The sequence below is a fragment of the Anomaloglossus baeobatrachus genome, chromosome 1 (genome assembly GCF_048569485.1).
Source record: "Anomaloglossus baeobatrachus isolate aAnoBae1 chromosome 1, aAnoBae1.hap1, whole genome shotgun sequence".
Lineage (NCBI taxonomy): Eukaryota > Metazoa > Chordata > Amphibia > Anura > Aromobatidae > Anomaloglossus > Anomaloglossus baeobatrachus.
This window is the reverse complement of record NC_134353.1, coordinates 881,659,205-881,672,141: the sequence shown is the minus strand read 5'-3', so window position 1 is coordinate 881,672,141 and position 12,937 is coordinate 881,659,205. Positions and strand designations below refer to the sequence as shown.

The window sequence follows — 12,937 nt, the reverse complement described above, 5'->3', positions numbered from 1 at the left end:
ATGACTTACAGGAACTTACAGTAATCATTCCGAAGCCCGGACACATGGATTTTCACATCAGGTTGTAACAAGTTAACATTAGGCGATTTTTCATTAGTCTTGCTATGTTCACAACCTACAGGGGAAAAGCTGCAAGTTTAGCCAATAATGGCGCCATTCTGCATTTATTAAACCTGTGCAATGCTGCATTTTTGGCTGAAACTCCCCTGATGTTTGCCTTAAAGGGAATCTGTCACCAGGTTTTTTTCTGCCCCATCTGAACACAGCAAGATGTAGGCAAAGAGACCCTTTTTTCAACAAAGTATGACTTAATCTATTAGTTGTGTCACAATCAGAGTTCTTAGATGTAGCATGTAGTAGAGCTCAGAAAGTTGCTCCCGCCCACACCACAGCCGTATGTGTACGTTGTATATTGACAGCGTGTAACACTTGTGGCCGGCGTAGGAGCATCGAGCAGGATTAGTGGACCCACTGGACTACAGGGAGGACTTGGACTTACTCTTTAGTGGGAGGGGCATAACTGAGAGCTCACCGCGAGGCGGACGCCAGATACCACTCCCAGGGAAGTGACTGGGACTGTGGCAGCTGATCCCAGGACAGGTGATGGACTTGGATACAGGTGGGATGACTGAAACAGGATGGAGAGGCCGGTATGGACAGGAATGCTAAGTATGGGAAGGCAGACTCAGGTACAGGTGACTGACACAGGGGTAATGGGACCTGACAACTAGCTAGACAGACCGGACACTGACTAACTGAAACTGTTGCACAGGCCTCTCCCCTAATGGGAGGGTGCCTTAAATATACAGTGCCTCTCATCATAGGCTGAGAGGCATTTCTGGAAAATGGTGAGCTGGCCCTTTAAGAGAAGGGCCGATGTGTGCGCGTCTTAGGTACACTCCTGGGAACCCTGTGCATATGTACAGGGCTAAGGAGGGGAAGTAGGCAGCAGAGCTCGTGGGAGGCCACACGGCAGTAGGGGAGAACGGGACCCGGCCGGGGCAGTGAGTAAGTAGGCATCCCTGCAGGGACGCCAGCGCTACACATTGAGCTGCTTATCCCAGGAGGGGGTGTGGTCAGACCAGGGTTCACAGGAGCTGTAGACCTAGCAGTGATAATCAACTGGAGATAAAACATTCATTGTATAAAATCAATAGCACACAGCCTAATAAGTAACACAGTGCTGAATTCAGTGTATTAACCCCTACATCCTGCTGTCCTCAGATAACAGAGCAAAAACCTGCTGACAGATTCCCTTTAATAGCAAAATGATTACTTAAAAGAAAAGTATTGGCTTCTCCACACTAAAGTTCAATTGATCCTCATCACCCAGGAAGAATCCAGAATCCAGGAAGCAGCACAAATGAGCTCATGAAATGTCCAACTTAAAAACCAATCATTGGGTCTTAGTAAGAAAGCACACATTGCTGCCAATATTCTTCAGCAATTTTTAGGAATAATCATAACCATCTGAAAACTGTTGGGCAAGAATTTGTTCAGCAGACAGATATCTGTCCTAACTACTTCATACACTTGTGTCATGATCCAGGTCTGTATTGGCTACTGTGATTTGATTATTTCACCCAGCTCCGGCCTGGTCATGTCAGGGGTTAACGCCTCCTTTCTTCATTCTGGTTTCTGGGACACTATATCTTGGTGCTGCCCCTCTGGTTCAGTGCCAGTGATAGTTTTTGCTCTACAGCATGTGTTACTGGCTCTGGTGAGTTGCCTGATCTGTCCTGCCTCCCAGCTACCACGTCCCTGACTACTCGCTCATGTCTACTGTGTACCCTTCCCTGTCTGTTTTATCCCGGTCCCGTCCTGTTTATCCTCCCTTTTTTGTACTTGGACTTTATGTATCCGTGTTCCTAACTTCGGCTCCATCTCTCCCCTCTGTTGCATACGTGACTTCCCGCCTTCCGACCCTCGGCTATCACCTGACCACAATTTGATTATCCCTTCACTATTGACGAGACCTCCTGCTGAAGACCTGGTTTACTGACTACTCTACTGCCCTCTGAAGGATTACTTAATGTAGAGAAAGCTGCCACTACACACCAGTGACAGCAACCTATCTCTCCTGAATACAAAAGGATCAGCCACTTAAATTTCAAGTGCACAATCCTTCTCTTCACCGACATCATTTATCGTTGGAACAGACAGAAGACCCCCAGGTGAGCATGCAGTCGGCCAAAATTAATGTCCTTGACCAACTTTCAACTAATTAATTAAGTGGCTTTAGTTGTTAAAACAATCCATCACTAAAGTCCAATCAATGCAAATTACTTAGTAACTGATTTTTTTTCATACAAAGATGGATGACTATAAACTTACCAAACTAAAACAACCACTTTGAAAATTCTGGCACTAAGGCCATAAACTCAAACCTCTCTTAGCACCTGCCGCTATACTGTTATATTACATTATAGCCATGAAAAATTGTTCTGGCTCATAGAGGGATCCTGAGGAGGGGAACTTTCCTTTATGTAGTCTGCATGTTTTACTAAAGGCAATGACAAGGGTTGAATGCATGTGTAGCACCCCTGAGGTATCAGGTGCCACAAAATATGAACGTGGAAACCCAAACCCCGGAATTTCCGTGCCAGTCAACACACCAGCACGCTCAGGCCACATATGTGGCACCCCAGGGTTGCCACAGTAACAACACAAAGGGTTAACTCCCCACACACAACACCAAGACCTCCTGGCCAGAAGGGGGAGACCAAGCTGCTTCCCTGTACATTCTGCTGGGGGGAGGAAATGGTCAGAAGTAGTTTCAGTTTGGAAGTTCAGTGCAGAGCACTGAGGAGACAGGATCTCTGCAGGTTGGAAGCTGGCTTTAGCTCACCTCAGGATCCACTGACCAATTCCAGGCCTAGCTGAGGGTCTGAGGAAAGGAGACAGACTACACAAAGGAACATTCCTGGGAGGCAGAGCATTGCTGAGATCATCCCAGTGGAGCACACAGAACGGATGCTGGATCCGAGACTGCAGGTTACATACTGCACAGTTACCACCAGAGAAGTGAAGATTCCAGATCTTTCACCTGTACCACAGACACAAGCAACAAGCGCAGAGTTCAGGAACATACTAGTAAGGACTCGAGTTGCCTGTCAGGTCGGTACCTAGGAGCAGAGCAGAGCAGAGCCAGCTGCATAGTTCACTCAGCAGCGGGGCCACAGACACACAGTGCAGGCAAGGAAGCCAAAACGGCCCGGCTGGGTGGGAGAAACCCTGAACCCCTCACAGACTCCGTGGACAGTACTCTGCTGAATACCATCATCAGTAAAGGACAAAGAAACTGCAAAACCGTGAGTCTGCCTGTTTATTGTGCTCGTGTCCTGCACTCCCCCCATAAACTAACACCCTGCCCCGGGGAAAAGGCTCTACCCGTGGGGAGCCGTCCCATCTCAAGCTGCCTTCCATCACCCCGGAGGTTCTGCAGCAGCGGTGGTCATCTCTGATCACATTCCACGGGTGGCGTCACGAACATAACCCCCCTTTTTATTGTGGAACCAGGGAGCACAGACCGGGTCACGACACCGTGATCCCCTCTCCAGAAGCAACCCCTTGGCCCGGTTCTGGGTATCCCCTTAACCCCTGGCGACACAACTTTGGCGTCACGAACAGGATGCGGACTGGACCCGGCTGCAACCCGGGTGACGTGCGCCTGTAAAGACTTGTTGCATCGCATAAAAGACTTGCACTGTGAATTGTTGCAACAAAGAACGAACTTTAAACTTTGCAAAGATACCTGGAAAAATCCAAAAACATCATTGGTAAAATTTTCCAGGCGCCATCTTTAATCACGCCATTACCTGCTACGCGCGGGAAAACATCGCGCCTAAACTAAGACTCCGCCTACCGCTTGCAGAGGAGGTGCTGTGACCCAAACGGAAACGCAGAAAAGTGTCCCAGGCTTGCTGTCAAGAAGACTGGTGAAATTAACTAAGGGGGCGCAAAGATGTCGCAGCAGGGAGACGCTGTTGTACCCGGCGGTGCAGCGGCACCTATCATGCCGTTCCTGATGCCGTACACCCCGGGTGCAGTGTGGCTGCCGCAGTACTCAGGTGAGCCCAACACACTTAATGACTTTATCGGAAAGCTAAAAATCTACTACAGCATGTACCCCCTGACAGAAGCCCAGCGTGTTGGTATGCTTATGGGACAGTTAACTGGCAATGCCCAGCGGGAGGCTACATCCTGGCCGGACGATGCAAAGGACACTGTAGAGCATATAATAGCTGGACTAAAAGCAGCTTTTGAATCCACTGCTGGCAGCCGGGCTAAAATGAGGTTCTTTGGATGCAAGCAAAAACCTAGAGAGAGCGCAAGAGACTTTGCCTTAAACTTGCAGGAGGCGCTCAGAGCACTTAAATTAGCAGAACCTGCCTTAGCCCCTGGAGCAGATAAGCTGCTGATAGACCAATTCCTGGATGGACTCTCATCCCCTTCCCACCGGGGACAACTGAGCATGATGGTGATCCAGGATCCAGGACTAACATTTGCCCAGCTAAAGGATAGAGCCATCCGCCTCCAGCAGGTGGAGGAGCCGCAGGATATAGACTCTGTTCAACACCTTACAGTGGCACCCCAGCAGCCAGTAGTGCCGGTGACATCGGCCATGTCAGCGGCTGCTGCTAACCACCTGGAGCCGATCACTAATGAGGCTCTCCATCAAAAGCTTGAAGCCCTTACAGACACTGTTGCTTCCATGGCTAGAATCGTCCAGGAGCTGCGTGGATCCAAGTCTGCACCCAAGATTGAGCTGGCGACCAGCAAGGAGGATGTCCCATGGATGAGGCCTAGGAGATACCAAGCGACGAGAGGACGACCCAGCGACCGCTACCAGCCGGATGGACAGCCCATTTGCCGCCGTTGCAATGAGCCAGGTCACTTTGCCCGTGAATGTGCTTTAAATGGGGATCCCCTGGGGAGGCGGGCCGCTCCTCAGAAATGAACTCTCAAGGCCCTTCACCCTGGCACGACAAGTATGTGGGGGGACGTCCAGTCATCCCCATCGTGCTGGATGGCATTCCGCTCAACGCCTTGCTGGACACTGGTTCCCAAATATCATCAATTCCGCATGTCCTTTATAAGAGGTACTGGGCTGATTCAGACGTTAGCAGTGGTCCATCTAATGTTGCATTGAATATATGGGCTAGCAATGGTGAATTAGTACCACAGGTTGGTTTCAGAGAAATGACCATTAAGATTGGGAGAGTAGAATTGCAGAATCAGGGTATTATCATTGTTGATGTTGACCGACGAGAACGTGAACCAACTATGCTGCTAGGAATGAATGTAATTGAAAATTGTTTTGCAGAGGTAATTACTGTCTTGCAGCAGATCGTCGAGACTGCCAAACCTGGGCAACAGAGACTCCTGCAGAAGGAAATTAAAGCCTTGATGCTGAAGCAGCAGGTAGAAATGTCAGGAGGTGAAATTGGCAGTGCAAGGGTAAGTGACCCAATACCTATTGTAATTCCTCCCAAAACTGAAATGCTGGTCTGGTGTAGAGCCGCAATAGGCATCAGAGGGCGAGACTATCAGGCCCTGGTAGAACCCGTGTACTCAGACAGTAGGCCCACTGTACTGACGGCCAGAGGAATAGTTGAGGTACATCGGGGAAGAGTGCCAATACGCCTTCTAAATTGTGGGGAAGATGAGGTCACCCTACCAAAGTATGCTACCATGGCTAAGCTATATACGGTTGATAACAACGCCATCACCACCGTTGAGCCCTTGAAGCCGTCAAATCAGGCGGAGGACAATGGGTCAGAGGGAAAGCTGGAGGATTGGTGCCAAAAGCTACATGTAGGTACCAATTCTACACCCTCCCATCAAAAGCATGGAGTATACAGGGTAGTGAAAGAATATGAACAAATATTCAGCAAACACCCCTTAGACTTTGGGCAGATCAAAGGGGTAGAGCACACTATACCCACTGGTAACCATCCACCAATAAAGGAGAGGTATAGACCAGTACCACCGGCTCACTACCAATGCGCCAAAGACATGCTCAAAGAAATGAAAGAAGCAGGGGTAATAAGAGACAGTTGTAGCCCCTGGGCAGCCCCACTAGTGCTAGTTAAGAAAAAAGATGGGACCATGAGGATGTGTGTAGACTACCGACAGATCAACCGCATTACACACAAGGATGCATACCCATTACCTAGGATAGAAGAGTCATTGGCTGCATTAAAATCTGCTACTTACTTTTCCACCCTAGATCTGACTAGTGGGTATTGGCAAGTTCCTGTGGCAGAGGCTGACAAGGAGAAGACAGCGTTCACCACGCCGATGGGCCTCTGTGAGTTCAATTGTATGCCGTTTGGACTCTGCAACGGACCTGGAACCTTCCAGCGACTGATGGAGTGCTGCCTAGGACATAAGAACTTTGAAACTGTCCTCCTGTACCTGGATGACGTCATAGTCTACTCCAAGACCTATGAACAGCATCTACAAGACCTGGCAGAAGTGTTTGAAGCCTTATCCGGATACGGCATGAAAATCAAGCCATCCAAGTGTCACCTTCTAAAGCCAAGGGTACAGTACCTGGGACATGTCGTGAGCTCAGAAGGGGTAGCACCAGATCCTGAAAAAGTTACCGTGATCAGAGATTGGCCAAGACCCACCAGCGTGAAAGAGGTGAGGCAATTCCTGGGACTGGTGGGCTACTATAGAAGATTTATAAAAGGGTTCACGAAGCTAGCAGCACCCCTACAAGACATCCTGGTAGGACAGTCAAAGAAGTCTGCAGCCCGAAATCCTCCTTTCCAGTGGAGTGATGAGAGAGAAGAGTCCTTTAAGAAGTTGAAGTGGGCACTGACAGGAGAAGAGATCCTGGCATATCCAGATTACCATCAACCCTTCATTTTGTACACGGATGCCAGCAACGTAGGACTGGGAGCAGTATTGTCTCAAAAGCAGGAAGGCAAGGAGAAAGTTATTGCCTTTGCAAGCAGGAAGCTCCGGCCTACAGAAAGAAACCCAGAGAATTACAGCTCCTTCAAGTTAGAACTACTGGCAGTAGTTTGGGCTGTAACAGAGCGTTTCAAACACTACCTGGCAGCTGCAGAATTTACCATCTTTACTGACAACAATCCGTTGACCCACCTGGACTCTGCAAAATTAGGTGCGCTGGAACAGCGATGGATAGCCCGACTGTCAAACTACAACTTTGTCATCAAGTACAGGGCAGGCCACAAGAATGGGAATGCAGATGCCTTATCCCGGATGCCACACTCGGGGAACGTGGAAGAGGAACCGGAGGGACTGGAAGAAATTGAGCTGCCGGCCTTTCACCGTCCTAAGGTGGGACAGTATCAACCAAGTGTCTACCAAAAACAACAGCAGGCAACTCTCAACCCATTAGCACACCACGGATGGGCTGACACACAAGACAGTGATCCAGCTGTGAAGCTAGTGAAAGAACTGCTTACACAACAAGGTGCTTACCCTAATCAGAATGCCCCAGCTGAGACACAACATCTCTGGAAAGAGAGAGGTAAATTGTTCCTGTACCAAGGGAAGCTCTGTAGAAGACACACCAATCCAAAAACACATGAGTTGGTCTGGCAGATCATCGTGCCCAAGAGAGACGTCAAGATGGTTCTGGAAGCTTACCACGACGGTGCTGGTCATTTTGGTTGGAAAAAGTTGGAAGTGCTCTTAAGAGAAAGATTCTACTGGGTTGGCATGAGAAAATCAATTGAAGATTGGTGTAGAAAATGCGGACCGTGCAACCTCAGAAGAAAGGATCAACAGAACCAGAGAGCTCCACTCCAGTCCATAGTAACCAAACAACCACTCGAGCTAGTCGCATTAGACCACGTCAAGTTGTCACCAAGCCGGTCCGGCTATGTCTATGCCTTAACCATCGTGGACCATTACTCACGCTTCTTAGTGGTGGTACCCGTGAAAGACCTTACAGCTAGAACAGCAGCTAAAGCATTCCAGACGTACTTTTGCAGACCCCATGGTTACCCAGAACAAGTCCTTGCAGATCAAGGTCCAGCTTTCGAATCACAGATTTTCCAAGAATTCTGCAACATGTATGGCTGTAAAAAGATCCGCACAACAGCATACCATCCCCAAACAAATGGCTTATGTGAGAAGATGAACCATATTGTGATTGACCTGTTGAAGACCTTACCAGAGTCAGAAAGAAATCAATGGCCAGAGAAATTGCCAGACTTGGTGGACTTGTACAATCATGTCCCGGTGAGTTCTACAAACTGCACCCCCGCTTACCTCATGCGTGCAAGGCCCGGTAAACTGCCAATTGATTTAGATATGGGAATTCTGAAGCCAGATGCGGAAGTTCAAGAATCCAATTGGGATACCCTACGTCAGCAGCAGTATCGCCAAGTACAAGAGTGCGTAGAGAAAAGTCTCCAACAAGCTAGGGGAAGACAGGAGAGAACCTTCAACCAGCATGCTGTAGCAACCCCATTGCAACCTGGTGACCAAGTTCTCAAGAGGAAACGGCGCACAAACAAATTGGATAATCAGTGGGAAACCACCCCATATACAGTCTTACCATCAAGTATGGATAATCCTAAAGTGTGTCTCATCAGTAAAGATGAAGGAAGGACATCAGCTGTCGTGTCAAGAGATCAACTCAAACCGTGTCCTGAAACCCTGAAGACACCAGAAGTCACCTTACCCATACAGGTACAACCTGTCAAGAAGGAAGAAGATGTATTCCATACAGTCTTAGGAGATTTCCCAAAAACATGGCCAAATTACTATGGAGCAGTAGTAGTCCCAATGATCGCCTTCCCTCAAGTGGTGGAACCACAATCAGAATCCATACCACAAGAAGTCCCAAGACATGAAGAACTGGAAGTTGAAACCGTAGAGGAAGAACAGATTCCTGGTCCCAGTGAGCTTGCCAGTCCTACAGTCAGTCCACCATCCTCACAAGTACCAGAAACACCAAATAGGTACACTTCCACCCACACCATTGTGCTAAGTACACCCAGTACACCAGCAGTACGCAGGTCACAGCGTAGTACTCAGGGTCAGATACCAGCAAGATATAAAGACTAATGTGGAATTGCATATAAAATGTACATATGTTATAATGTTTATATGAAAAACCGTAACAGTTTAGTGTACAGAAAAGGTGAGAGAAGAGTGGTGTAAGGTGGCAGCACGGAGAGTTACAACTTGATCACATGTTGGTGGCCCGAGGGCCGTGAGGCCTACTGCACTTATGACCAGAGTAGAGACACCTTTAAGAAGTGTTTGTTGATTGAAATGTTTATTTAATTGCAACGTTAAGACCAAAAGCCCAGTACCTACAGAGACTATACTGTATGAACACTTATATATTTTTGAACATTTTGGACTCTTTTTGAGCTTTAAGGTTTTTGTATTTTTTCCTTTTGAGACTCTGTATTTATATATACATTTATTGTTGATAACTTGTTTGTTTGTTTCACAGTCCCGGAGTACTGTTCTTCACTAAGGGGGAATGTGGCACCCCAGGGTTGCCACAGTAACAACACAAAGGGTTAACTCCCCACACACAACACCAAGACCTCCTGGCCAGAAGGGGGAGACCAAGCTGCTTCCCTGTACATTCTGCTGGGGGGAGGAAATGGTCAGAAGTAGTTTCAGTTTGGAAGTTCAGTGCAGAGCACTGAGGAGACAGGATCTCTGCAGGTTGGAAGCTGGCTTTAGCTCACCTCAGGATCCACTGACCAATTCCAGGCCTAGCTGAGGGTCTGAGGAAAGGAGACAGACTACACAAAGGAACATTCCTGGGAGGCAGAGCATTGCTGAGATCATCCCAGTGGAGCACACAGAACGGATGCTGGATCCGAGACTGCAGGTTACATACTGCACAGTTACCACCAGAGAAGTGAAGATTCCAGATCTTTCACCTGTACCACAGACACAAGCAACAAGCGCAGAGTTCAGGAACATACTAGTAAGGACTCGAGTTGCCTGTCAGGTCGGTACCTAGGAGCAGAGCAGAGCAGAGCCAGCTGCATAGTTCACTCAGCAGCGGGGCCACAGACACACAGTGCAGGCAAGGAAGCCAAAACGGCCCGGCTGGGTGGGAGAAACCCTGAACCCCTCACAGACTCCGTGGACAGTACTCTGCTGAATACCATCATCAGTAAAGGACAAAGAAACTGCAAAACCGTGAGTCTGCCTGTTTATTGTGCTCGTGTCCTGCACTCCCCCCATAAACTAACACCCTGCCCCGGGGAAAAGGCTCTACCCGTGGGGAGCCGTCCCATCTCAAGCTGCCTTCCATCACCCCGGAGGTTCTGCAGCAGCGGTGGTCATCTCTGATCACATTCCACGGGTGGCGTCACGAACATAACCCCCCTTTTTATTGTGGAACCAGGGAGCACAGACCGGGTCACGACACCGTGATCCCCTCTCCAGAAGCAACCCCTTGGCCCGGTTCTGGGTATCCCCTTAACCCCTGGCGACACACATACATAACCCCAATTCCAGACTGGGAGACAGCCTAGCAACAGGTAAAAGGGATGGTCACTTAATGGCTAATTGCCACCAAATCTGTAGGGAGAGACAAAGCAAGGGGAGGGGCGAGTGGTCAGTTGAGGAGTTGGCGGAAGTGAAGTGGAGTGTGTAGAGAGAAGTAGTCAGTGAGAGTTGAAGGTGAAAGAGAGAGGAGTGAGGAGTGAAGTAAAGAAGGACAAGTGTAAAGACCTAAAGTACAAACAGGACGCTGTAAAGGAGAGAGGAACTGTGGAGTAAGGAACCAGGACTCAAGGGACCGTAGGTTACCTGTGGAAGTGTGATGCTCCAGGAACTGCGGGACGCCTGTGGAAGTCTGGAACCTAGGCTCACAGGAATCAGCACAAGGGGGGGGGTGCAGACCCTAGGACAGCGGGACACTTTATGGTCAACTGTTAAATCTGACAGGTGAGGGGATCTCCACGTTCCCTCACCACTCAAAGAGTCTGAAGCATAAGCAACAAAGAGGGGACCTGGGACAAGGGACCGAAGTCCACCCATTAAATAGTCCTGGCTGCCTGCAATAGGACCAGAACTGAAAAAGAGGGGCTCCCCCAGAAGCTCTAAGCCACGGGAGCCCAACACCAACAAGAGTGCACGGAGGATAGCCAACCCAGGTCACAGCTGGCACGGAGAACAAGGGGAACGGGAACACCGGAAACCGACACCAGCGGGTCCAGGCACCAAGCCACAAGTAAAAAGGCAAGTTAAAACTGCAATACCAGTGTGGACTGTTTCCTTTCCGCCTCCATACACATACACTGACTGTTCCCTACTATAACCCCCATCATCACTGCTGGGGCCTAGTCCTGCTTGCGGAGGGCCCAAAACACCTAAGCTGCATTACTCCACCAGCCCCAGCAGGACCCTGCAGCAGCGGCCTCAATAACCTAGCCAGACACTGCAAGTGGCGTAGTCGAAAAACTCTTTTATTTTATTTTTCTCCCATTTTTCACCCCTTTTTTTATCGGACCGACCTCCAGGGTCACGGAACCGGTCATCGGCCGCGACCACGCTTGGTCCCCCCTACGCACCACGCACCCTTGACTGAGTACCCCACAGGCGTCACACGAGTTAGTTGCTTTAATGTAAAATTGTCATGATAAATAAAGAAACTTGTATTCTGTGTACTGGAAGAAATGACATCTAAAGAGGAAAAAGGAGAAGATAAGCAGAGATCTGATTAGAAACGGAAACTCTTCTTGATATCTCTGCTTTATCTTTTCTGCATTTAAGATTGATATGAGCAGTTACCAAAACATCACAGTCCGTCAAATTAAAGGCGTTTCCCCGCTTGAGACATTGCTGACATATAAACAGGATATGCTATATCAATAATTCCACAAATCGTAACTCTGTGTCTCAATGCAAGCCAAGATGGCAAAATACAAGAGAAAAATTAATGGAGAGGAGGAAATGTATGTCTACAGATCAGTAAAAAGAAGTCTTTGGGAGTTATGGAGCGGGCTAAGCAACAATTTATCCTTAAAGAATAGAGAGCAAAGGACTGCTGTTCTATGAAAAGGGGGGAATTCTTACCAATCAGATAGCTATGGTAAATCATTCAAATAGGAATTAAATATTTATTGCAGGTAAGGCTCAATATATTTCCAAGCTGGGAAACAAACACATAATATGCTTACATTCAATAAACGGCATAACAGCTTTTCAAAACAGATAGTTCCAAACTCTTAAAAAAGATGTCATATTGTTTTAGGGGTTGTCAAGGTTTGAGAGCAGTCTGCAGTGAATTGAGACAGTGTGCACATTGCATGCTGTCAGGATTTAGATGTATGCAGTGAATTCAGACAGTGTGGACATCGTCCATGGTCAGAATTCAGAAGTAAGCAGTGAATCGAGGCAGTGTGCACATCATACGCTGTCAGGATTCAGAAGTATGCAGTGAATCGAGACAGTGTGCAAATCGTATGCTGTCAGAATTCAGAAGTATGTAGTGAATCGAGAGAGTGTGCACATTGTACACTGTCAGAATTCAGAAATATGTAGTGAATCAACACTCTGTGGACATTGTATGCTGCCAGGATTCAGAAGTAAGCAGTGAATCGATACAATGTGCACATTGTACGCTGCCAGTGTTCAGAAGTATGCAGTCAATCGAGTCAGTGTGCACATTGTATGCTGCCAGGATTCAGGCGTATGCAGTGAATCAAGACAGCGTGCACATTGTATGCTGTCAGGATTCAGACGTATGCAGTGAATCAAGACAGTGTGCACATTGTACGCTGTCAGGATTCAGATGTATACAGTGACTGCAGACTTGCTATCAAACCTTGACAACCTCTTTCTTTGTGCACAAATGACTGTTCAGACAAAGCAAAATTCCTTCCACTTACTTGTTTTCCAATTATCTATAGTATGTCTTCCTCTGGTTTTATAAAGATTGTTAATGAAGGAAGAGGGATTGGAGGTC

At 48.1% G+C, this 12,937-nt stretch overlaps 1 protein-coding gene across 1 annotated transcript in view; it reads right to left on the bottom strand.

The window, feature by feature from the left end:
• Positions 1 to 12,937, bottom strand: part of CDC20B (cell division cycle 20B) — a 94,571-nt gene that overhangs the window by 26,344 nt on the left and 55,290 nt on the right. The window contains exon 7 of the mRNA XM_075342755.1: positions 20 to 115. Coding sequence (XP_075198870.1) covers positions 20 to 115 — 96 coding nt within the window. The remainder of the gene's footprint in view (positions 1 to 19; positions 116 to 12,937) is intronic.